General features: G+C 40.6%; 1 protein-coding gene across 5 annotated transcripts in view; it reads right to left on the bottom strand.

Annotated features, from left to right (window-relative positions):
- The window catches only part of CLCC1 (chloride channel CLIC like 1), a 32,828-nt gene extending 5,493 nt beyond the window's left edge, over window positions 1-27,335 (bottom strand). The window contains exons 1-10 of one of the 5 annotated variants that reach the window (XM_043875608.1): window positions 27,182-27,335; window positions 11,843-11,983; window positions 11,315-11,416; window positions 9,105-9,212; window positions 6,870-7,091; window positions 6,497-6,637; window positions 5,046-5,139; window positions 2,865-2,962; window positions 2,441-2,587; window positions 38-379 (exon numbers count right to left, since the gene is read on the bottom strand). In XM_043875608.1, the coding sequence (XP_043731543.1) occupies window positions 38-379; window positions 2,441-2,587; window positions 2,865-2,962; window positions 5,046-5,139; window positions 6,497-6,637; window positions 6,870-7,091; window positions 9,105-9,212; window positions 11,315-11,416; window positions 11,843-11,971 (1,383 nt within the window). In that variant the 5' untranslated portion in view covers window positions 11,972-11,983; window positions 27,182-27,335. Of the gene's footprint in view, window positions 1-37; window positions 380-2,440; window positions 2,588-2,864; window positions 2,963-5,045; window positions 5,140-6,496; window positions 6,638-6,869; window positions 7,092-9,104; window positions 9,213-11,314; window positions 11,417-11,842; window positions 11,984-27,168 lie in introns of all 5 variants that reach the window. The other 4 variants (XM_043875607.1, XM_043875611.1, XM_043875609.1 and 1 more) reach the window with 4 other exon arrangements.
- Between the last annotated feature and the right edge of the window lie 16 nt (window positions 27,336-27,351).

The following is a 27,351-nucleotide window of genomic DNA, read 5'->3' as shown; positions in this document are numbered from 1 at the left end:
TATTGAGAAACGGCAAAATAAACAGTTGCTGACTTACACCAGGTACCACCTCGGGATGCTCTCTCACCTCTGCTTCTTGTAAATCAAATGGCCGAAGCACTTCAGGGCTCTTGTTGCCAGTCTGAAATCTCAAGCCAACATCTCTCTCTTTCAAAACATCTCTTCTACCCTCATATGCTTTGTCATTAGGGCCTTGCTCAATGGGGCTAATGTGGCCCCTATAATAGAAATCTGCATCACCTGCTCCACCATGGGGTCTATAATCAATTTCCTGCTTCCGTCTTCTTTGACCTGCCTGAAGTGCCTGAGGTGGTTCTCTTTCGGGACCACCCACATGTCTCAGCATATTAACTGATTTGCCAGCACCATAGCAGAAACTCTAGAAGGAAAAGAAATACATATTCCTGAGTACTTAATGACTGACAATGAAATTTTGAGGTGATTTCCTTGATGCCAACAAAATTATGTAATTTAACTTGTGTTCTTTATAGACATAAACATGTTAGTTTCACTGGGTTTTCATTAAAGATCTCTTCTCTAGATTAATATAGAACCAGAGTAGCCCATAACAAAACCTGAGAAATCGTTAAGTATTAAGTAGACATTTCAATCGGCTGGACACATTTTTATTGAATTATATCATAATGGCAGTTAGGCTAAAGCCTAGAAATTTAAAAGGTACTAATTGTCTGATCATTGCTCATATGCTGTCTATATTCACATCCATTATATAAGGTAGATGCTGAAAATTAAAGTTGCATACCATTATACAAATATTCTCCAGTAGGTTTATTTATTTTACAAACTTGCTTTAGCCACAGCTAAAGTTCAAAAAGTTTTGAGTCACACTCCAAGGAAAAACTAGGCAGCAGTTCTCAAAGTGTGCCCAGGGACCCACTGGGGGTCCCAGACACTTTCACAAATCTGTGAGGTCTAAACTTTTCGTAATACAAAGACATAAGTTCTCTTCACTCTCCCCTTGTGAAACGTACAGTGGAGTCTTACCGGCTAGAATGACTCCCTCACTCTGATGGCCCATGCACTGTGGGCTTGTGGATGCCTGTATTTTTAAAATTTCTGATAAATACCAATAAGTAAACCTCCCACAAACAAGTGCTTTTGTGGTGTTCAGTTTTTAAGACTACAGAAGGGTCCTGAGAAAAAAAGTTTGAAAACCACTGCACTAGAGATATGACTCTTTAAAGATGGAACAGCAAAAGGCAGCAGATGAAGCAAAAAGCAATAACAGGGTTTTGCTATTAATTTCAGTCTCAGAGACTAAACTACTACTATACAACTAATATCACCTAACAAAACCAGATCCCTGAGCCAATGAATTCTAGTCACAAGCCAAACAGCAATACCAAAAGAGTAACAATTTTTAAGTAAATAGAACATAGTAAATGTTACATCCTTAAGGGAAGAGAATTCTTTAATAATCTCCCATGGCACATCTGAGTTCTTTGCATTTGTTTTATGGGACAACTGCTTTATTAGGGTAAAGGCTGAAAATCAACCCAAAAAAGAGTTGAAGAGACCATGGATGAATGACAAGTAATACTGTAAGATTCCTTAATAAATATCTGTTTCTGGACCCCCTAAATTGTTTCTCAGTATATGCACCTCTTTCTACATCCCTCTCTGATTCTATGTTAAACCCAATGTTCTCCGGTTCTCAGTGTGGCAAAAAAGCTCAGACTGAAATAATGCTCATTTTCTCAAAGAGGACATAAGCAACTGATACCACGTGTATTAATTCACAAAGTTTAAAAAACAAATATTAAAAGAGGGTATTATTCTAAATCACCACTTTGACATCTACAATCAAACTTAAGAACCATTTTCTTACTAAGAGAAAGGGACAAATATAAACAAACATTTATCACTTAAAAATCATCTTTTCTAAAGATCAATACAGTATACTAACACATATGTATGGAATTTAGAAAGATGGTAATGATTACTCTATATGCAAAACAGAAAAAGAGACACAGATGTACAGAACAGAATTTTGGATTCTGTGGGAGAAGGCGAGGGTGGGATGTTTCGAGAGAACAGCATCGAAACATGTATATTATCTAGGGTGAAACAGATCACCAGCCCAGGCTGGATGCATGAGACAAGTGCTCGGGCCTGGTGCACTGGGAAGACGCAGAGGAATCGGGTGGAGAGGGAGGTGGGAGGGGGGATTGGGATGGGGAATACATGTAAATCCATGGCTGATTCATGTCAATGTATGGCAAAAACCACTACAATATTGTAAAGTAATTAGCCTCCAACTAATAAAAATAAATAAAAAAAAAAAAGAAAACCGCCCCCCCTCAAAAATCATCTTTTCATGCCATTAAGCTTGATTTAGCCTGATTTACAACATAAACCTAGTAATCCTAGAATTGCCTTTTTCTGTAAATCCCAAATGTTAACAGTGCTATGTACTAACCAGGACAGCTAATGCCATAATTATGAGCACTGGAACGTGGAGTAACACTGGGATCTCCTTCATGAGTGCTTTAATAAATTCACCAGTTCCTTTTCCAATATGCTTCAATGGCTCCGTGACAAAGTTGGTGAATGTAACTGCCAGTGCCTACAACGCAAGGTAAAAGTAACTTAATTTTTTCTCTCAAAGGACTGAGGTGCATAGAATAAGTCAAAATCAACCGTGCTGAGGCTGAAATTATGAAATTCCACACATTTAAGTGTTATCATATACTTTTAATGTGGAAATGACTATGTAATGAAAGTATTTTTCCTAGAACAAAGGTTTATTATTGGCAAAGTGGCAGTTAAAAAGCCAATTTTTAATAAACACAGAGACTTTTTACTCACTTTGTGTAAGTAATTTTCACAAAATATATTCTAACCTTTGTTGGAGGGACCAACAAAATAGGGTTGACTATTAAGAGCTCGTAGTATTTCTGACATGGGTCATCCTTATAGGTCCATGAACTTCTAAGCCATTCTGTTAGAAAACAGACAAGAAACAGAGTCTTTTTTTTTAAGTTGCATTTCATTCCCAAATAATATTTAGTTTTAACTCTTCTTCCCCCCACAACCTCCCCAATCAATTTTAAACTATGTGTACAAATTGACTCCTACTAATAGTGATTTTCTAAAATGTCATCTCATGTCCAAAATGTTTATTTTAAAAATCCATTCAAATTATGCAAGTCTTATACAGAGAAAATATTTTATGAAGATTTCTAAAAGGTAAATAATTTAAAATAGTCCTTTACACACACCAAGGAATCCAAGAAAAAGCTGGAAAAATCTGAGTAAGATAGGTGGCTTGTTTCAAAGTCAATATCCTGGCTGTGATACTGCACTAGTATAATTATGCAAGATGTTATCAGTGGGGAAAAATGGGTAAAGAGTCTACAGGATCTCTCTGTATTCTTACAACTATCTGTGAATCTACAACTATCTCAATAAAATTAAAAAGTCAGTTCTTTAGTTATAAAACAAAGTAGAACATTAGTTCTCTTCTTCTAAATCAGACTCATGTATAATACTTTAACTGTGGAAAATTCTGAAAGAGAATGCTGGGGGAAATATCAATAACCTCAGATATGCAGATGACACCACACTTATGGCAGAAAGTGAAGAAGAACTAAAGAGCCTCTTGAAAGTGAAAGAGGAGAGTGAAAAAGTTGGCTTAAAGCTCAACATTCAGAAAACTAAGATCATGGCATCCAGTCCCATCATTTCATGGCAAATAACGGGGAAACAATGGAAACAGTGGCTGACTATTTTTCTGGGCTCCAAAATCACTGCAGATGGTGATTGCAGCCATGAAATTAAAAGACACTTACTCCTTGGAAGGAAAGTTATGACCAACCTAGACAGCATATTAAAAAGCAGAGACATTACTTTGTCAACAAAGGTCCGTCTAGTCAAGGCTATGGTTTTTCCAGTGGTCATGTATGGATGTGAGATCAGACTATAAAGAAAGCTGAGCCCCGAAGAACTGATGCTTTTGAACTGTGGTGCTGGAGAAGACTTTTGAGAGTCCCTTGAACTGCAAGGAGATCCAACCAGTCCATCCTAAGGGAGATCAGTCCTGAGTGTTCACTGGAAGGACTGATGTTGAAGCTGAAACTGTAATACTTTGGCCACCTGATGCGAAGAGCTGACTCAACTGAAAAGACCCTGATGCTGGGAAAGACTGAAGGCGGGAGGCAAAGGGGACGACAGAGGATGAGATGGTTGGATGGCATCACCGACTCAATGGACATGAGTTTGGGTAAACTCCAGGAGCTGGTGATGGACAGGGAGGCCTGGCGTGCTGCAGTCCATGGGGTCGCAAAGAGTCGGACACGATTGAGTGACTGAACTGAACTGAATAATACTTTATGTACTAGTATGAGCTACAGGAGGCATTCAGCTATTCCCTGAGGCCAGGAAGTAAGGCTGGGCTGGTTTAGTTCCCATATCTTTTTAAGAAAATTAATTTTTTGGACACCTTGATTTGGTGCCGAAATTCTATTCTGAGTCAGTCATTGTGTGGACTTTTATTTACAAACAGCGTTTGATCATTAAACCACTCCCACTGTTAGGTACATATAACTAAAGGCAGTCAACATTAGTGAGAATGTTTATAAAATCTGAAGGAAAAGAAAAGTAAAATAACTTCCCCTCTAATGAACAAAAAAACACACAGGGAAGCTACAATGTCAGATTTCACAAGTCAATACAGAGATGAAATCAAAGATGGAAAACACACTGGTGGACTCTAATAAACTTCTGCTGAGGACCCAGAACGTGCTAGACACTGCTAAGAACTAGATGAACACAAGTGAGTCCAGCGCAGGCAGGCAGACAGTATCGGAGCTGGCACAGAGATACCTTCTATCCCTTTCCTGTGACAGCACAGAAACACACAAGTCACTGAAGCCCAAGACTCTGCCTGCCTGTTCTGATGCTAACGGTTCAGTCACGGAAAGCCTCCTTCCGGCATTTTATCATTTGTTTGTAATTATTAAAAACATGTTTCCTCATTCTCAAAAATTCTACTCAAAATAAAGCCAAGAGAACCAATATCTTACCCCAGAGACTTCCACTCCAGTTCATCTTCTCAGCACACACATTGTTAAGTGGCTCCATCTTGGCAACTTCGGCCTGATGCTGGGCAAAAGCAAGCTGACCAACACCAAAGGGAACCATGAAAAGGCTACCAACAAGGAAGATTATGCCTACTTACCCTAAAAACCACACTTCAAAGCATGTCTTCACCACTCATCCAAACCAGACTATTTAAAAATTTTTCACAGAAAAAAATACATATGATTTTTAAAGAGTGGCTCTTTTCAACTCACGGCAAAACACATTTAATAGGTAAAGAACTGACTACAATTGCCTTCTTTGTAAAATAATTATGAGGAGGAATTCTAGAAAACCTTTTTACTGAGAAGATTGTTTTAAAAATTAGTTCAAATATAGCTCATGTCATGCCCCAAAACATAACTATACATATTAAGGGCCTACTCACTCTCTTAAACAATTCATGACAAAATGGTGTTTTGCTTTGAATGATTTTCAGCACAAATGGCCAAGATGTCTTTTCTAAATCAAAGCCCTGGGGGAAATCACAGATAATTTTCAACCAAACTTTCTTCCTTCCTCTAATTTGTAAATAATTAGTTCTAGAAGCTACAGAACTTAGAGAGAAAGGTTAAAGAAATATCACAAAGATTTAATCAGATGAATTCACTGAAAATAGTTGGCTCCTTGACTCATCTTGCTAAAAATGTCTAAAATTTTTCTTCAATGATTATGCTAGTTTGACATGAACAATATGTCAATTTGTCAAGAAAAATAATGATTCTTCCAAATTTCAATATATAATGTGGTCCTGATTTTTAAAGAATAAAAATTTGGGAAAAGTTTATAAATACCTCACAACATCAACAGTGGTTATCTATAGGTGGTAAAAATTACAGACTTTATTTTTGGCCACTCCACACAACTTGCAGGATTCTTAGTTCCCCAAACTTGGATACCTGGCAGTGAGAACACCGAGTCCTAATCACTGGACTGCCAGGAAATTCCCTAGACAATTAAGAAAAAATTAAATTTCTCTGTATTTTTCTATCTTTTCTATATTCTCTGCTATAAATATACCATTCTTATAGTCATAAAAGAATCTAACTTTAGAAAACAGTATTTTGGCATCATTTCCAGCAAAGAATAAAAAAGACTTACCCCAAGTTACCAACATGAGAATTTTTCACGTCTCTACATAACTCTATTCTAATTTAGCTGTCCAGATGCCACACATCAGCAGAATGAAAATCAGGACTGCACATTTCCCTCCACTAACTTGGTCAAGGACTCAAAAAACCAGGGACATCTGAGCAGCTGCCAATTTCCTCACCAACACTCCAATCATTGCCTCACACCCTCACCCGAGGCAAGATTATACACTAGCTCTAAATAGCTTAGTCTTCTATTATGAAATAACACTTTAGAGTTTTAGAAACTTCTACTTATATATTACCTTATATAAATACATCCAATTCCATCCCAAACTGATGAGAAAACTGATGAATAAAACACGTCTCAACTGGGTGTACCAACGAACACAGGTCCAGAGCTCAGTAGCTACTAACACCACGATGCAGAGCAGACACAGAAGCACCTCGAAACAGAAACACCGAGAGTTACTGCCAAGCCATCCTCCCCATCAAAAAAGGCTGAGAGCAAAGAAAAAGAACTGGACTTGAATATACAAAATCATTTGTACCACTGTGCTGCATGTTCATCAACCCACTATCAGTGACTTAGTGTGAGCTCTCAACATAGTTACGGTGAATTTTTTAAACTATTTTAAAAAGTAGACTGTTAATCAGGTCCCCCTCATCCCATCTTACCATCAACACATTATACGGATCCACGCCAAAAAAATCTTCAAACCGCCACTTCCACGTTTCAAAATCATGAAGCTTAAAATTAATTAAAATATCACTTAGTGCATCATCCAAGGCACCTGACTTCCAATCCTCTCCACTGAGGAACTTTTGTATTTCTAGCAAGGTTTGTCTTTTAAGGATAATCTCGGCATCGTAATGCATGTCATCTTTGTTTTCATCAGGCTGAATTAAATTTCCCAAAAAAAAAAAACAACAAAAAAAAAACAGAAAAGGAGAATTTTATCATTATTCAATGAAACATTAAGATAAAACCAACTTGGAACTAAATATATAATTAGTTCACGATATTTCCCAGGTATAAAATAAGAATAATAATATCTACCTGTCTGTCTCACAGGCCAACATGAAAACCAAAGATAATAAACATGAAAAACATTTCAAAAGTACAAAATTTTCTAATTTAAAATGCTTTTAAAATTATAAAACATTTCAAAATTATAAAACTCTATGCAAGTAACATACAGTACATTTTACTAAATTACAGTTGATTCCTGCTATCTGTAGTACTTACATTCTATGAAGTCACCTTGAACCAGTTAGCAAATACTGAACCATGGTTCCTAAAGGAAATATGGGCTTAGTTTCCTGCAACCATATTTTCATCAACCAATCAATTCATAAGCTTTTTATGTTACTACTTAAAGACACCTAATACACACTGTGGATCCACTAATACTGAGCCCATAGCCAATAGCATTGGGACTCATGACTGACTTAACTTATCTAACAAGGGTATTTTTCTCTAAGGCACATCTCAGCCTCCCTGTGTTTAGGAACGCTAGACAGCAAAACACTTGGGAGATTTTTAAACAGCAAAAGTTTAAAAATTAGAAAATAGCCTGAAAAGATAAAGAGATCACAAAATAACATGGGAGCTGAAAATAGCCTTGTTTCACCTCAACTGAAAGTGGGCTCATCAGGCAACTCAAATGTTTTGCCACTCTGCACATGTCTAAGAGTGATGCAAAAGCAGGAGTACTGATTCTGAGGTTACAAATAAAGTTTAGTATTCAAAATATTAAAAAATATGAATCTACGAATAATGAGGATAAACTATCATTATTTTATGATTCAGTTTAGGACTTTCCATTTGCTGACACAGCTTTCAAACAGCCTAAAATTTAGAGTGTACAAATAAGAAAAACAAAAAGGATCTCAAAAAGCAGCAAAATCTGGGTTTCCAAGAACATACATGACATTCACAACTATCTTTATTAGTGTGAGTACAGGTTAGCAAAATCTCTATAAACATTAACCAGTTAACATAAGAGAAAATTATCTTTTCTAACAGTAAATACTGATTTTTATACTACAAAGTAGGTATAAAATAAGAAAAACCCAAGTATCATGTAATATTACAAATCATCAGTAAGTATAAAAAAGTAGTCACTGATTAAATATTTCTAAAAAACCAAAAACTATTCCAAGCTTCTCCATCTTGAGTATTTTCTAGCCACACTTGTTTCCTCATCTATAAAACAGACTCTTTTCCACCTTGCATTCATTGTAAGACTCTAACTGAAGGGTATACATATGATTACATCTGCTTTTACAGCTCCAAAATAAGGTGGAATTATTACTCATTTAACACTCCCTTTTTTAAAGTTTTCTAGGTGTTTTGGCTCCCTGAAGGGAAAACAATGACTCAAAAAAATGGAATCGTACCATTAATCATGAACAGTATGTCCATGCCATGTAATTCTATAAAGCAGCCGTTGCCACAATAAACAGCTAGGGGAAAAATCTTAAAACCCACTTTTCTTTTTCTCAATACATAATGATATTACATCATTTGAATAAGACAGTGTGGAAATGATAGAAAAGAAGTAAGGACTGGAATAGAATTTCCTTACCAAGTCATAAGTCTAAGTTTGCAACTGATCAGCAAAGTTCAAATAGCAAATTTAAAACACTATCCCTCTCCCCCAGCTCAGTTCGGTGGTACAGCAGTGCACAGAGTAAGTCCCCATGAACTGTAAGAAAGAGGAAGGGTCAGCGCTGCTCACTGCCTTCCACCACACCAGCAGGCTGCCACCTTCAGTCCTGCAGGACTGGGTTCTGGTAAAGGCGCGAGTCAGGCATTCTCTGTTGCAGCATAATGATGCTTTATCACTGTGAAATTAATACATAACAAAAATATCCACTACACTCGTTAGTATCACATCAAATACTCACAACTCCAAGCTTTTTGGTTTCAATCAAAATCTTATTTAAGTATCTCCTAAAAACTGGATTGCTCTGACTTTCATAGTCTTTTCTCTTTTGCTTTTCACATTCGTCAATCTGCAACCACAAAACAAATACATTAGTTAGTGTCAGAGTTTAATGTAAGGGTCAAGTTTCTAGCCTAGTGGCCCCATGGAGGTCAAAGTAAGGAGCTGGTTCTTTTCATCAAGCCTGCATTAAAATGCAGATCTGGCCTGCTTTCTGTGGGTTCTCTTTGCAAAAAGTAGGCAACAGAAGAGCACCAGGAGTCCCATACTGCACCAACTGGCAGTTTTCCTGCTGACTTTCAGCAGTTTTAAAGCTGAAGATCATGAAACAAGGAAGCAGAGATGTGGATAAGCAGAACCAATCTCCCCCTTCCTAATTCCAAAGTAATGATTTAAAGAAAGAAAGGAAAAAGGGAGAAAAAAATAGAAAGAGAGCACAGCCAAATAGAAACAGAGACAACATGAAGCTAGAAGATGAAGGACACAGCAAAGATTTTCTTGAATGTGTGTATTACTTTTTGGCCTTTTATTGATTTTTCCTGCCAACTATCAATCATGCCCTACCAAACGGCAGGAATATTTTGGCCACCTGAGGCAAAGAACTGACTCCTTGGAAAAGACCCTGATGCTGAGAAAGACTGAAGGCAGGAGAAGAAGCAGATGACAGAGGATGAGATGGTTGGATGGCATCATTGACTCAAAGGACATGAGTTTGAGCAATGAGTTGGTGATAGACAGGGAAGCCTTTTGTACTGCAGTCCATGGGGTCGCAAAGAGTTGGACACGACTGAGCAGATGTCCACACACAGCAGCCCGTCTGCACAGAATCCTTCATTAGGACAGACTTCCTCTGAACTCAAGTCTATAATCACCGCTAGTTTCTGAGTGAGGGCAGTGCACGTCCTAAGACATTTAGAACCTGCGATAAGCAACTTCCACTTATTACTTGAGTGTGAACCACAAGCTGAGTGGAGCACTGGAATGGGCTTCGGATGATAAACACAGACAGCAGCACACACAGACTCAGGACAGAAAGACACTCAAGAAGTCACAGGGCACTCCTCGGCTTTCAGGCAAGGTTTACAAACCTTAAATTTTTTAATTTCTTTTTAAGAGTAAAAAAAATTTTTTAAAACAAAGACTAAAGACTTCATTTAACTAATCATGTTTTTACAATGTCAGACCCAAAGTCACAAACAATGGAATGAAAAATTTCAGTAAAAGGACATTTCTCCATTTCCTACCATGCAGCCAAATTAGCTCTCTACACCACAAAACGCAGTTAAGACTGAAGCAAATTTTATCCAAGCATTTCTTTGCTAGCGCTCAGATGAGACAACATTCACATTTGCTAAGAACCACAAGCAGCTGCTTATAGACCTCACTGGGATACATCTGGATCTCAATTAGCAAGCTCTCCCAGCCTCTCAAGCTGGAACCCTCTCCCATTCACTCTAGCTCTTCCCTATCCTCAACCACCACAACTTGCCTACTTCACCAGAGAAACGCTGAGCACTTTTCTCTTCACCCCGTCAGCCTCACCATGAGCCTTCAGCGTTGCTGCACCTCTGCCATCCCCCCATCCCAGCCTCCTCCAGGCTGCCGCCAGCACCCTGCCTCAAAACCAGCAGAGGTGGGTTCTTGCAGCATAACCTGTGCTCAAACCAACCAACAGTCTTGACTTACTTCCCTTCTCAGACTACTGCAGCCACAGAAATAAAAGGACTGAATAAATGAAGTAAGAGTTACCACACACCAGATTATAATAATCCCTTATATTTGTAGGAACAACTGTTATGCTTATAAACTAGCAGTAGAGACATTTCTTCATTTGCTATACTTGTCATGAGTTACTACAGCCCAGCATTGTGACAGGTGATAGAGCATCAAGAATTAATAAAATATTCTTTGTCCCAAGAAACATTCAGCCTGGTAAAGAAATAATTGCAACATAGTGAGATAAATGTTATTACAGGAAAATAAAACTACTATTTTTAAAAATTCAAGGCCAGAGTAAAGAGAAACCAAGGCTAGGGTAATTAAATAAAAAAATCATTTATATATTTGTAAATCATACTTTAGATAGAAACACAAGTAATGTTAGCAAAGATAGAAAACACAGAACAATTTAACACATCACAATACAAAAATCATGAATAAAAAAATCCTAACCTTATAAGTTAAAGAATCAAGTCTGTTGTAACATTCTGACAATTCATCAGCATATGATAAGTCAGGACTGACCTCTTCTTTCTCTGACATACCATATTTCCCCTAAAGCAAAGCAGAGAGAGGTTTTATTTCTTTATAGTTCAGTTGTAAAAATAATCTAGTTAAAAAATAATAATAATCTACAGTTAATGAAGACCAAAATTTTGACTCCATCATTTTATGGCTTTGCTTGTTATATTCTTCAACTGTATTAAACCACCAAAAAGGTAACAGCATCAAATTTATATACTAGCTAAGAACTAAACTCAAATGGGTTTGCTTTTGATCAGCTTTACATTCAAATTTGAAACAGAAATAAACAGGTGGAGTTGAAATCATCTTAGGCTAAGAGACAAGAAGATATTCTGCAGGGTCATTAATCACTGACACAGGACTCTTTCACAGCTCTGTGAAAAACAATAACAAATGTAGACTATTTCCATCACAGGACTGGTAAGGTATTATACACACATGGGTTTTTGTAAATACCTGAGATTTTCTCATTCTTCCTGAAGCAGCATCATAGTTAAGCATGTCTGTAGGATCAATCCAGTCATCATCATAAGCATAAGCAGTTATCAGCCACAGACATTCACAGAGGAGCAGAGAACACAGCATCCTGTGTGAACGCTACAAAAATTAGCACATATATTGAAGTATATGATAACTTTTAATAAAAACAACCTACTTATAGCGTTAAGATAATGCTTTCTTAATAACTGAAATAAAAATACTTAGTAAAATGGTATTTGTATATAAACACATACATACATGCACACATAGTCTCATTGAGACTATACATATATTTTTTTTTATAAATGATTCAGCAATTCCATTCCTAGATATATACCCAAGAGAAGTGAAAATGTATGTCAATACAAAAACCTGTACACCAACGTTTACAGTTGCATGATTCACAACAGGCAAAACAGAGAAACAACCCAAATGTTCATAAGCTAATGACCATCACACAGTGGAATATTATTAGGCCATAAAAAGGAATGAAGTATTGATCCATGCTACAGCATGGGTGAGTCTTGAAAACCTTGTTGTTTAGTCGCTAAGTCATATCCAACTCTTTGTGACCCTATGGACTGTAGCTGGCCAAGCTCCACTGAGGACATGGAGTGGGTTGTTATTTCCTTCTCCAAGGAATCTTACCCACCCAGAGATCCAACCCCACACCTCCTGAATTAACAGGTGGGTTCTTTACTGCTGAGACCCCATCACGCCATGTGAAAAAAGCCAGTCACCAAAAACCATGTATTATGATTCCATTGATATGAGCTGTCCAGAATAGGAAAGTCTACAGAGAATGGTAGGTGTACAGACCGAGGATATAAGAGACAGAGGGGTGGTAGTTAAATGGTACAGAGTTTTTTTTTCATTGAAGTATAGGTGACTTACAATGTTGTGTTAGTTTCTGCTGTATAGCAGATACACATCCCATTTTATATTCTTTTCCATTATGGTTTATCACAGGATATTGAATATAGTTCCCTGTGCTATACAGCAGAACCTTGTTATGTATCCATTCTACATATTAATATAATAGTTTGCCTCTGCTCACCCCAAACTCCCAACCCATCCCTCCCCCAACTCCCTACCCCTTGGCAACCACAAGTCTGCCCTCTATATCTGTGAGTTGTTACAGGGTTTCCTTTTGAGGTGATGAAAAGTGATCTACAATTAACTGTGGAAATGGTTGTACATTATCCGTGAATATCCCAAAAAACTGAACTGTACAATTTAAATGGATGAATTGTACAGTATGTGAATAATTTCTCAGTAAAGCTGTGCGAAATGGGAAACTTAAAAGGTGCAAAATTAAGATTCAAATGAGGTGACTAAACTCTCAATCAGAGAAAATAGCTTGCTTCATCTAAGCCTCTGCATAAACACTGTCAAAACTGTTTCAACACACTATCTCCTCTATCCAACACTGTCCAATACAGCAGCCATTAGCCACACGTGGCTATTTAAATTAAAATTACACTGCAAATTATTTCCTTAATCTCACTAGCTGCATTTCAAGTGCTCAATTGCCACATATGGCTAGTGGCTTCCAAAATGGACAGTGCAGATACAGAACATTACCATCACTGCAGAATGTTCTGTCAAACCTCTGCGAATAAGGATCAGGTAAGGGAGTTCCAAGATGAGAATGCCCTGGGCCCTGCCCAGTAATGGCTTACAGTGCGGCTGTAGGAATAAAAGTCACTTCAGGCTGAAGCAAACACTTTGTGTTCTGGGTGTGCTGTTTCTTCTTCTAGCATAACACACGCTGAAATTAACCACTTACTGGTCAGTCTCGTCCCGTGCCACAAAGGCTCTCAATCCTGCATGAGAATCACCTGGGAAACTTCTAAAATTTCCAATCTTATGGCCACCTCCCAAGTCAACTTAATCAGAATCTCTAGGTGAGGAACCACTGTCAACTACAAACTGGCACTGGCCTGTCAACTACACACACACACTTGCCAAGAGCACTTGCCAGGGACTGAAAAACAACAGGGGTGTTTGCCATCTGCCTCTGCAAAGACTGAACCCCGTGGGGCTGCAGCTGCAGGCCTTCAACACCCCTGAGGGGAACTCAGCGCAGAGAACGAGGCGCTCTGAGCTCCAGGGAAACCGGTAGAAGAGCTCTTTAGACAGATATTTTTGGGAACTGTTTTCATGATCCCAATCCTTGCATCTCCTCATACCTAGAAAAGCACTAAATCCACTCATGGAGACATCAGCTCCTTGTGACTAGCAGAAAACCATTTGTAAAGTAAGCACCTGAATGCACTGAACTCCCCCTTCATCAAAATCATATATTTACCTTCCCCTGGGCGCTTCCCTGGTGCCTCAGATGGTAAAGAATCTGCCTGCAATGCAGGAGACCCAGGTTCGATCCCCGGGTCGGGAAGATCCCCTGGAGAAGGGAATGGCAACCCACTCCAGTATTCCTGCCTGGAGAACCCCATGGACAGAGGAGCCTGGAGGGCAGTCTCTCAGAGCTACCTGAGGCGCTGTCTCCTGGCTGCAGTCCTCATTTTGTCCTAAATAAGACTTAACTCGCAACTCTCACGTTGTGCATCTTTTTAGTCAAAACCAGGTGAAGGGATTTTCAAAGCTCCCCTGCTGGTTCCGTCACACAGTGAAGGTAGAAAACCACAGCACTATAATGTGAAATTTTCCAGAGAATGTTAACTCCTTACTCAAGTCTGAATTCACCTTCCTAATGCCCTCTCTGGAGAAGGCAACGGCACCCCACTCCAGTACTCTTGCCTGGAAAATCCCATGGACGGAGGAGCCTGGTGGGCTGCAGTCCGTGGGGTCGCTGAGAGTCGGACACGACTGAGCAACTTCATTTTCATTTTTCACTTTCATGCACTGGAGAAGGAAATGGCAACCCACTCCACTGTTCTTGCCTGGAGAATCCCAGGGACGGGGGAGCCTGGTGGGCTGCCGTCTAGGGGGTCACACAGAGTCGGACACGACTGAAGTGACTTAGCAGCAGCAATGCCCTCTCCTCCATCGTGCCCCACCCCTCTCCAAACCCAACACCCTGCCCAGTGGCCAGCAAGCGAAAGACACTCAGTAATGTAAGCAGCAAGTGCAAACAATCAAGGCCTCAGCAGCGATTCAAAGAGCTTCAAGGGCTGAAAGGATGAAACAGCACATCTGACTGGGAGCAACTGGGAAGATTTCACGGAGGAATGGGTACGGGAAATAGACTTTGAAGCATGGGCAACATTCTAAGGTTGAGAGACATGGGAGGCAGAAAGCAACATGTTCGTCTCAGAACCTGGAAACATGAGGATGCACATAGTGGAACGCAGAGCTGGAGAGGTGGGCTGCGATGACTCTGCCAAAGTAAAAAGCTTATAACTAACTTTACTTGCTAACAAGTTTTCAAGGGGGATGGTAACTATATTTGGGGAAGATGAAACCAGAGTTAAATGTACACTCAGTTCAAAAGGTGGCTGAAGTAGAAAAGGATGTTGATCTGAAAGAGTGGTGGCAACGAGACCAGAAAGAACCCACCCGACACATTTTAAAGATTAATTCTACAGACCCTGGCAGCTGAATGCACATTAGAAGGAAAAAAGGAGAACGATGACAGACAGGACTCTAAGATTTCAAGGCCCACCATCAATAAAAACAGTGATACCATTAACTTAAAGAAACTGAGAATAAGAATACGGCCTGGGGAAAAGTTCATCATTCCTTTGTTCAACATTTACAAAATACCTGCTGGATTCTGCGCACTGTCGTGATGGGGCTAACAGGAAACTAGATCAGTCAGGTCGTCTTTAAGAAACTTACATTCTAGCGGGGGATGACAATAAATGGACAAAAAAGTAATTTCAGATAGTGATAAGTCCTATAAGGAAAACAACACAAGACAAAGGTGTATATGGCCTGGCGCACCCTACACCAGGATCAGCGGCCTCTACTTTACTACTTTGGAGCAATTGCTTTTGAGGACCCTCCCATGGAACTCAGCCACCACGCTGTGAAAAGGTTAAGTCACCAGGAGACCCCACGTGCAGGGGCACACTGATCTCCCAATTGGCAGCCAACATCAACCACCAGTCATGTAGATGAGTCCTCTTGGTGGATCCAGTCCAATCCCTTGGTAACTGACTTGGTGATCTGCCACCATCACGTGGGAAAAAATGACTACCCAGCTGAGTCCAATAGAGGCCCATAAGCCACAGTATCATGAGATGAGAAAACGGTTGTTTAAAGCCTCTAAACTTTGGGGTGGTCTGTTACACAGTGGTACATAACCACAATATTAGGCAGAAAAATAATAAACTAACTGTAGAAAAATTTGGGAAAAGAAAATTCAGAGAGAGGAGACAGCAAGCATAAAGGCCCAGGTAGGGATTATGTTTGAAGCATTCAAAGAATGGGCAAGAAGGCTAGATCAACTGTTTTTACACCATGAGGTTGTGCTATCCACATTAACCCAGAAGTGCACTGCAGAAACTGCTGGTAAATTGGATGAGAAAAGATTCAGGAGGATGTCAAGGTTTGTGAACTATGTCTTGTGAATGAGCTGGAGGGGACAAGAGGAATAGGCCATAGTAAGGAGTATGGTTTTTACTTAAGTGTAACAGGAAGTCAGCCACTAGAGAGTTTTAAGCACAGAAATGATAGAATCGGGATTACATTCTAAAACCACTGGGGCTGCTACATGGAAGCTGAAACAGAAGGGCAGAAGCAGGAAACTAGAAAGAAGACACGCGGCAAAGCCCAGCTGACAGGCCACCAGGCACATTACTTCTGCTTTCCAAACACATGGTAACAAGTGGTATCTTCTAGTAAGTACGTGACAATTAAGTCCTGGTCAGCACAACAGCCGTGGGAGAAATATGCACCACATCCACGAAAGCCTCCCTGCTTGAACTTCCATCAGCTGCATCCCCACCAGGGAATGGGGAGGACGCTGAGCCCAGAGGAGGGGAGCCTGACTATGGAAGGAGCTGGGACCCTAAACAACCACATGCAAGGCCACCTATTAAGTGGGAACATGTTTTTTGACTTTCATGTGAATGAAAATTAATTTATTTTAGGGTAAGTCCTAAGATTTGGGGGGTTGGTTTTTTTACACCATCTTGTGCTAACTGTAATTAATATAGAAATGCAGTGCAGAAATTCTGGTAAATTGGATGTAAGAAGTAAGGACAAGAAAAGATTCAGGATGATGTTAAGGTTTGTGACCAGAGCAACTGGGAGAAGGGAAAAGACTGAAGGACACTCAGGTGGGCAGACAAGTTCTGATATATCAAGAGTTCTGCTTCGGACACAGTACATTTCAAATGTTTACTGATATCCACATAGAGATGTCCCATACACAGTATGGAGGTAAGGAGAGAAGTGGGTCTACAGAAATACAGTTGAGAGCCTTCAAGATGTAGATAAGCTATTTCAAATCCTAAAAGATGATGCTGTTAAAGTGCCACACTCAATATGCCAGGAAATTTGGAAAACTCAGCAGTGGCCACAGGACTGGAAAAGGTCAGTTTACGTTCCAATCCCAAAGAAGGGCAATGCCAAAGAATGTTCAAACTACCACACAGTTGCACTCATTTCACATGCTAGCAAGGTAATGTTCAAAATCCTTCAAGTCAGGCTTTAACAGTACATGAATTGAGAACTTCCAGATGTACAAACTGGATTTAGGAAGGCAGAGAAACCAGAGATCAAACTGCCAACATCCATCGAATCACAGAAAAAGAGAATTCCAGAAAAACATCTACTTCTGTTTCACTGACTATGTTAAAGCCTCTGACTGTGTGGATCACAACAAACTGTGGAAAATTTTTAGAGATGGGAATACCAGACACCTTACCTGCCTCCTGAGAAACCCACATGCAGGCCAAGAAGCAACACTGAATGGAGAGTAACATGGAAACATACATTACCACGTGTAAGACAGCCAGCCAAAGGGAATTTGCTGTAAGACCCAGGAAGCTCAAACGTGGGCTCTGGAACAACCGAGAGGAGTGGGATGGGGCGGGAGGAGACACACGCATACCTGTGGCTGATTAATGCTGGTGTTTGGCAGAAACCAACACAATACTATGAAGCGATTATCTTTCAATTAAAAATAAACTAAAAAAAAAAAAAAAGAACTGGACATGGAACAACAGACTGGTTCAAAATTGGGAAAGGAGGACATCAAGGCTGTATATTGTCACCCTGCTTATTTCACTTATAAGCAGAGTACATCATGCGAAATGCCAGGCTGCATGAAGCTCAGGCTGAAATCAAGACTGCCAGGAGAAATATCAATAACCTCAGATATGCAGATGACGCCACCCTAACGGCAGAAAGTGAAAAGGAACTAAAGAGCCTCTTGATGAAAGTGAAAAAGCTGGCTTAAAACTCAACAGGCGAAAAATGAAATCACGGCATTTGGTCCCATGACTTCAAGGCAAATAGATGGGGAAACAATGGAAACAGTGAGAGGCTTTATTTTGGGGGACCCCCAAATCACTGCAGATGGTGACTGCAGCCATGAAATTAAAAGACGCTTGCTCCTTGGAAGAAAAGCTATGACTAACCTAGAGAGCTTATTAAAAAGCAGAGACATTACTTTGCCAACAAAGGTCCGTCTAGGCAAAGCTATGGTTTTTCCAATAGTTATATATGGATGTGAGACCAGGAACATAAAGAAGGCTGATCGCCGAAGAATTGATGCTTTCGAACTATGGTGCTGGAGGAGACTCTTGAGAGTCCCTTGAACAGCAAGGAGATCAAAGCAGTCAATCCTAAAGGAAACCAACCCTGAATATTCATTGGAAAGGCTGATGCTGAAGTTGAAGTTCCAATACTTTGGCCACCTGATGTGAAGAGCTGATTCACTGGAAAAGACCCTGATGCTGAGAAAGATTGAGGGCAGGAGGAGAAGGGGACGACACAGGGTGAGGTGGTTGGATGGCATCATCGACTCAATGGACATGAGTTTGAGCAAGCTCCGGGAGTTGGTAATGAACAGGGAAGCCTGGCATGCTGTCTGTAGTACATGGTCGCAGAGTCAGACACAACTGAGCAACTGAACAACAAAGATGTAGATGAGGTGGATAAACCATGGACTGGCTAAGAGCACCACAAGATCTAATATGAAGATAAAAGACTGAGACCTGGAGCATGCCAACACTCGGAGGTTGGAGAGAACAGGGGATGCTAACAAGAGATGATGTCAATAAGCACCAGTGAGGTAGGAGGAAGACCAGAAGAGGCTGTTATTCCAGAAGCCAAATGAAGAAAGATGGGAACAGATAACTGTATCAAACGCTGCTGAAAGATCAAGTGATCAGAGGACAACAAAATGACCACTGGATTTGGTACAGCAGTCTAGGAGTTAGAAAGGAAACGTTCAGGTAAAGGATTTAGGTCAGGATGACATAGTGACTCCATGTTCCAAAGCACTCCCCAGACTCCCACTTCTGGCCAAGATGGAGTAACAGGGACCAGATTTACCTTCCTGCCTCAACAACCAGGAAAGAACACTGCACAAAGCATACGAAATGGTTTTAAAGACACTGAACACCAAGCAAGAATGGTGATCCTTGAAAGACAGGAAACAAACATGGATAACCCTTCCACTGCCCCAGCTGACTGTCTTGAGAGTCTCCAGACCACAGGCACCCAGAGAGGGAATTCAGGCAGAATTCAGGCCGCTGGGCTCCTTGAGGAGATTTGAGTTGAGTTTGGAGAAACCAAGGGAGCTGGAGATAAGAGGGAAAATCTGCATAGAGACAGACCTCCAGAGGTCTGCAGAGGGTCCCTGCAACACAGTAAAGAATATCTGATCTCTGTTCCCAGTTCCTTCAAAACCCTCAAGTTCTCCCAACTGACAGGACCGTGTTATGCTAATGAGGTGACTCGTGGTGGGCTCCTAGATAGTTTCAGGTTGGGGACTGTTCACCAGAAAAACCAAGCAGGACTTCCCTGGTGCTCCAGGGGCTGAGAACCTGTCTGCCAATTCGGGGGACATGGGTTCAATCCCTGCTTCGGGAAGATTCCACACGCCAAGGGGCACCTGGGCCCGTGTGCCGCAACTACTGAGCCCGAGCGCCTTAGAGCCTGCGTTCCGCAACAAGGAGCCACTGCAATGAGAAGCCTGCACACCCAAACTAAAGAAAACCCGCACACAAAAGGGAATACCCAGCAGAGCCAAAAGCAATTAATTAACAAACAAAAAAGACCAAGCACAGGATTAGAGGACTGAACTTGTTCAGTCATCCAACCTCTGGGGATGAGAGGGCCACTGGAGATTGAGTTCAGTCAGGTGGCCAATGAATCAATCATGCCTACGGAAAGAAACCTGATTAAAAAAAACTCTGGACTTTGGCTTATCTCCTCCTGTAAGAGCACCAAAATGGCAACTAGATGTTGAACAACCATTGACAGGAGGATGCTGGAACCCACCAAAAAAAAGATACCCCACATCCAAAGACAAAAAAGCCGCAGAAAGATGGTAGGAGGGGCACAATCACGATAAAAATCAAACCCCATACCCACTGGGTGGGTGACCCACAAACTGGAGAACAATAATACCAAAGAAGTTCTAACACTGTTGTGAAGGTTCTGAATCCCACACCAGATTTCCCAGCCTGGGGATCCAACAAAGAGACTGAGAATCCCCAGGGAATCTGTCTGTGAAGCCCAGCAGGATTTGATTATAGGACTTCCATAGGACTAGAGGAAACAGAAACTCCAGTCTTGGCAGACACACACAAAATTGTACATGCACTAAGACCCAGAGCAGAGGAGCAGTGACCCCACAGGAGACTGAACCAAAACTCCCTGCTAGTGTTGGAGGGTCTCCTGTGGAGGCACAGGTTGGCAGGGTCTGACCACAGGGATGGGGGCGCTGGCAGTAGTGGTCCTGGAAGGTCCCCCTTGGCATAATTCCTCTTGAAGGTTGCCATTAACCCTACCATAGAGCCCACAGACCCCAGGGCTAGGCTGCCACAGGCCAAACTAACAGGGAGGGAGCGTAACCCCACCCATCAGCAGATAATCGGAGTAAGCTTTACTGAGCAAGGCCAAGCACACCAGAGCAAGACCCAGTTTCCCCCACAGCCAGTCCCTCCCATCGGGAAGCTTATCCAAGCCTCTAAGCCTCATCCATCAGAGGGCAGACAGGAGGAGCAAGAAGAACCACAATCCCACAGGAGCTGGAAAAAAAATCACATTACACAAAGTTAATTAGAGTGTTAAAACAGAAAGTTATGTCCCAGATGAAGGGACAAGATAAAACCCCGGAAAAGAAACTAAATGAAGTAGAGACAGGCAACTTTTCAGAAAAAGAATTCAGAATAATGATAGTGAAGATGATCCAGGAGCTCAGGAAAACAATGAAGAAGATGCAAGAAATGTTTACCAAAGACCTTGAAGAACTAAAAAACAACAAACAGATGAATAACACATTAGAAGAAATTAACAGCAGAATAACTGAGGCAGAAGAATGGATAAATGAACTGGAGGACAGAATGATGGAAATCACTGCCACAGAACAGAATATAGAAAAAAGAATGGAAAAAAAAAAAAGGAAGACAGCATAACAGACCTCTGGGACAACATAAAACGCACCAACATTTGCACTATAGGGGTCCCAGAAGGAGAAGAGAGAGAGAGAGGACCTGAGAAAATATTTGAAGAGATAATAGATAAAAACTTCCCTAACACGGGAAAGAAAATAGTCAATCAAGTCCGAGAAGCACAGAGTCTCAAGCAGGACAAACCTAAGGAGGAACACACTGATACCCACAGTAATCAAACTGACAAAAATTACAAGGAAAAACAACAAATAACATACAAGAGAATGCCCATAACGTTATCAGTTGATTTCTCAACAGAAACTCCACAAGCCAGAAGGGAATGGCATGATATATTGAAAGTGATGAACAGGACGAACCTACAGCCAAGGATACTCTATGCAGCAAGACTCTCCTTTAGATTTGATGGAGAAATCAAAAGTTTTCCAGACAAGCAAAAGTGAAGAGAATTCAGTACCACGAAAGCAGCTTTCCAACAAAAGCTAAGGGAACTTCTTCAGACAGGAAACCCAACAGGAGGGAAAGACTTAGAGAAAATAAACCCAAAACAATCAAGAAAATGGTAACAGGATCATACATATCAATCATTACCTTAAATGTAAATGGACTAAATGTACCAACCAAAAGACATAGACTGGCTGGGCAGATGAAAACATGTACACATATGCATTTCCACTTACCACTGCACTCTGCTTGACTTACCAAATTGTATGTAATTATTTTACACTGGGCTTCTCTGGTGGTAGATGGTAAAGAATCCGCACGCAATGCAGGAGATCTGGGTTCAATCCCTGGGTTGGGAAGATTCCCCTGGAGGAGGGCATGGCAACCCACCCCAGTATTCTTGCCTGGACAGAGGAGCTTGGCAGGCTCCAGTCGAAAAGAGTTGGATACAACTGAGTGACGAAGCACAGCACGTGTTCCCATTATGGCTTGCAATTGTAATTATCTTTTTTTTGGTCTGGCTATTGATTGTGAAAACAGATAAACATCTTTTACTATTGTGATTATGTAACTCAATACCACTGTATCATGATTGGTCAACAGGAAAATAATAGAATTCTGTATCACCAAAACTACCATTTAATAGAAAAACCTTTAATCACTTTTTAAAATCCTGATGCATAGCAGAATTATCTTGAAATTTTTTGAAAAATACAAATGCTCAGGTATTGCCTTTTTTTTTTCCCTCCAGAGCTCCAGATATGTTTTAAACTAGAAACCATGTTTATTTTAAAAACAACTGGACCATATGATGATCTTTTACTTTTATCTCGTTTCACTTTCTCTATTTTATATTCAGTGCTCCCATTTCATTTAGCTTATGTTTTCCAATTTCTCCATCTTTTTTTTTATGTTCTTTTTCAAGACTTTATCAAGCATAGAAAAGTTTTTGTATTTATATACAGTATAGCATAATATATGTATATTATACTATATGTAATAATATATAATATATATTATAAATATATATTATAATACATGTAATATATAACTATAAGTATATTACATTAATATATATTATATAAAAGTAATATATTACATGTATAATATACATAATATATGTATGTTATACTATACTATAATAAATAGTATGTATAATATATATATTTTAGAAAATTTATTAATTTTGCCTAACTAAAAAATTTATGACATTTTGATTCTACTCATTTGACTATGAATAGAATGCTAGATTTCTAATTTAAAAAAATAGATATGCAACAAGGGTTTACTGTATAGCACAGGGACCTATAGTGAATATCTCGTAATAATCTATAATGGAAAACAATCTGAAAAATAACATATGTGTGTATGTGTGACTGAATCCCCACGCGGGGCACCTGAAACACTGTAAGTCATCTATATGTCAATAACATGTATCTATTCAGGAAAAAAACCACTCCAGACACTGCAGCTCAGAGACGCATCCTGGCTGGTGACGCACTGATGTGCTGAGATGGTGAAACGCCTGGACTCCACGAGGACACAGGCGCTCTGCATTCTCCCCAGCAGACTCGCCCTACCTGTCTCTTCATTTGGCCGATCTTCGTCTATATTCTTTATAAGGTAACCATTAACTGTAGTGCTTTCAGTCATTTTAGTGAATTATCCAATCTGATGGGGTTGTGGGAACCACCCAATCTATAGTTAGTCGGTCAAAAGTACAGGTGGCCTCTAAGACATGCATCTTATGTGGGGAAAGTCTTACAACCTTATCTTGCGGGGTGGACACTAACTCTGGATAGGCAGTGTCAGAACTAAACTGGCGACACCCAGTCTCAGAGAATTGGTATCAAAACAGACCCCTTTGAGTATTCAGCACAGTGCTGACCGATGCACGCATAGGAGGAAAGCACCTGAGGCCTGAGAGAGAACCACGGAAAGAACTCAGTGCAAAAATAAAGAATAAAAAGAAATAAGCAAACATGTAACAGGGAAGATGATAAAACCAAAACTTGGTTCTTTGAAATGACAAATAAAACTGATAGCCCTATATATAATAAGATTAACGAAGAAAAAGAGAAGGCGCCCAAAACCAGTATCAAAGAATGAAAACTCATTCATGATTAACATAAAACATTTAGCAAACCAAGAATAAAAGGGAACTTTGTCAGAGTACTATAGCAAGCACTACACTTGGTAAATATTGAGACCCTTCCTTCTAAGATCAGGAATGAGACAAGGGAAAAGGTGCTGGGAGGCATCTAGGACACTGGCAATGTTCTACTCCTTAACCTGTAATTACATCGGTGCTTGCTTTTTAGTAACTTGCTAAGGTGAACATTTGTATTTTACACACTTTTCTGTATGTATGTCTATTTCACATTTTACAAAAGGTTTTTTTTTCCCCACTATGGGAAAGACTAATTAAGCTACTATTATGACCTAAACTATATCCCTCCATCCAAATTCATATGTTGAAGTCCTAACTCCCAGTTCCTCAGAACATTTGAAGGCAGGATCTCTAAACAGGTGATTAAGTTAAAATGGGGTCATTAGCATGGGCCCTACTCCACTATGACCTGCGTCCTTATAGGAGGAAATCTGGACACAGGCAGGTCCGAGGGAGAATGACATGAAGACACAGGAGAAGACGGCCAGCTGCAAGCCAGAGAGACTACAGGAAACCCACTCTGCCAACACCGTGACCTTGGATTTGTAGCCTCCAAAACTGAGAAAAACTTCTGTTGTCTAAGCTGCCCAGTCTGGGGTACTCTGTCATGGTAGCCCTAGCAAACTAACACAAATTTCTTCAGACATAAAAAAAACTAACAAAGTCAACAACCCACAGACTCTGGATATGTTAAAGAAGTTTAACCGCAATGAAGAAAGGTATGTCTAAAAGAACCAAGGAGTACGGGGACTAATCAAGTATACTGATAAATTTAATAAACAACTGAGAGTTTTTTGAAAAAAACTAACTTTTTATGTTTAAAAATGTGAAGTCAAAACACTAGATAACAATAATGATGGGAAAGGCATCCTAAGATCCCTCTCACGCTCCAGAGATACTTAGAAATACAGGGTAACTGTATACTTTATTTGGGAAAAAAAGAGTTACGCTAAGGAATAAAGCCTTGAGAAGATTCAAATATAAAAGAGGAGACTCAAGACTAATGAGAGTAATGGAAGGCAAGCCAAAAACATGCAAAGTGTAGAAACCAAAAGGGGCTTAATCTGAAGGAGGTGTTAGTCACTTAAATAGTCCAGAGAAGCTGAGAAAAATAAAGTCTGAAAAAAAATCACTGGATTGGTTAATCAGCTGGTCATCTGTGAAATGACTTTCATAAAATGATGAAAAGCCTAATTCTAAGCAGTTAAGAACTAAGTAGGTGAATAGAGAACTGACTGTGGTTGCCGAGGGAGTGGGAGAGGGATGGAATGGGAGTTTGGGGTTAGCAGATGCAAGCTGCTATATCTGAAATGGACAAACAACAAGGTCCTACTCTACCGCACAGAGAGCTATATTCAGTATCCTATGATAAACCATAATGGAAAAGAAAAAAGAATGTATATATATACATGTATAACTGAATCACTCTTCTGTAGAGCAGAAATCAACACAACAATGTAAATCAACCATTTTCAATGAAAATAAAAGAACTAAGGAATTCCCTGGTAGTCCAGTGATTAGAACTCTGCACTTTCATTGCCATGGGCCAGGGATAAATCCCTGGTTAAGGAACTCCTGCTGCTGCTGCTAAGTTGCTTCAGTTGTGTCCAACTCTGTGCGACCCCACAGACGGAAGCCCACCAGGCTCCCACATCCCTGGGATTCTCCAGGCAAGAATACTGGAGTGGGTTGCCATGTCCTCCTCTAGGGGATCTTCCCAACCTAGGAAATGAACCCAGGTCTCCTACAATGCAGGGAGATTCTTTACCATCTCACCCAAAGTGTTAAGGAAAAGTACCTTATGTTGGTTTAGTTCAGTGGTGCTACCTGTGATTCTACTATTTGTCAGTAATTAGTCTCTCTCCCCTAGTTTTTATTTTTTTTAATCATTTTTTTCATCTGTCTTTGAGGCTAATGTCAAAGTTGTTAAATAATAGTAGCAAGTATTTGATTATGTGCCAAAACCGGTTACATTCATTCATTTAATCCTCACAAGAACTCTTAAAAGTAGTACTATTGTTATCTTCATTTTACAGATTAGAAAAATAAGTAACTTGCCCAAGGCCACTCAGCTGTTATGCGGTCCAACCCAGACCATACAGTCCATGGAATTCTCCAGGCCAGAATACTGGAGTGGGTAGCCTTTCCTTTCTCCAGGGGATCTTCCCAACCCAGAAATCAAACCCAGGTCTCCCCCATTGCAGGAGGATTCTTTACCAACTGAGCTATCAGGGAAGCCCACCAAACCAGACTGGCTCGACCTAAAAACTACCTCTCCAGGGCAAGATGCCAAAGGTCCTGAGGGGCTATTCTGAGAAGGCGGAGAGGAACTGCAGGATCCCGTCTCTACAAAGTGGGAAATGCAGAGAGTGGGCTGTAACAGGCGATACTAGACTAGGCAGCTACCAACAAAGAGATCTCCAAAGAGACTGCCAGCCACTAAGTGGAAATCGGCATAAAAGAGGCGCATCTGATTTCAACGAGTTTACACGTGAAATGAGTAAGAAAATTAACTTGGATATTAAAGTCAACTGAAGGGCATAGAAATCAGGGGGTTGCAATTTAGTTCGCGTGCGTTTGTGTAGTTTCCTGGAGCCGTGATTCTCAAACTTGAGAGCATTTCTAACAGTTCTTAGATGAGGACGACGACGATAATAATGATGAGAAAGCTAGTCTGGGGACCACACCTTCATAACCACCATCAGAGTGAAAAATGTCATTGTTTTTCACCACCCACTCATAAATATTCATCTCTAATTTTAACATTCAAATTAATTTGGAGTTTTTGAAAACTACAACCAAATCCGAGCCATTCTGCTGACGGTATTCGTTCGGATTGTTTTTCAAGTTTTCAGAGATAACTGAAGCCAACAAAAGTCAACGTTTGCTCGCGGCTCAACGTTCTGCGCGTCTTGCCCCCTTTCCCGAGGACGCTCTTCGAAGCGCGTAAAGTGAGAGCAACCGCGCGGCAGCCAGAGTTAAGGCCGCCAACTGGCCGGTAAGATAAGGGGGCAGGTCGCTCGCCCACCCTGGTCGACGCCGCGCTCCGAAGTTCCCCGCAGGCCCCGACAGCGCCCCTGGCCTCGCCTGTGCCGCCGCCCGCAGAACCCGCCCGCTGCACAAACGCAACCGACCTCGCGGACTCACGTCTCGGGTCGCCCGCCTGCCTCTCCGGGAAGACAGACTCCAGCCTTGGCAGCTGTTGAAGATGGCCAGCCGCCCCGCAAGCCGCCGAGCACTTCAGCTGGGGGCCTGCCTAGAGCGCGTCCTCATCGATTCGCTCGGCCGGCGGCTGTATGGCCTTCCCGGACGCGCGG

The sequence above is a fragment of the Cervus elaphus genome, chromosome 20 (assembly GCF_910594005.1).
Source record: "Cervus elaphus chromosome 20, mCerEla1.1, whole genome shotgun sequence".
NCBI lineage: Eukaryota > Metazoa > Chordata > Mammalia > Artiodactyla > Cervidae > Cervus > Cervus elaphus.
The sequence above is the reverse complement of the archived record's forward strand: the minus strand, read 5'-3'. Positions and strand labels throughout refer to the sequence as shown.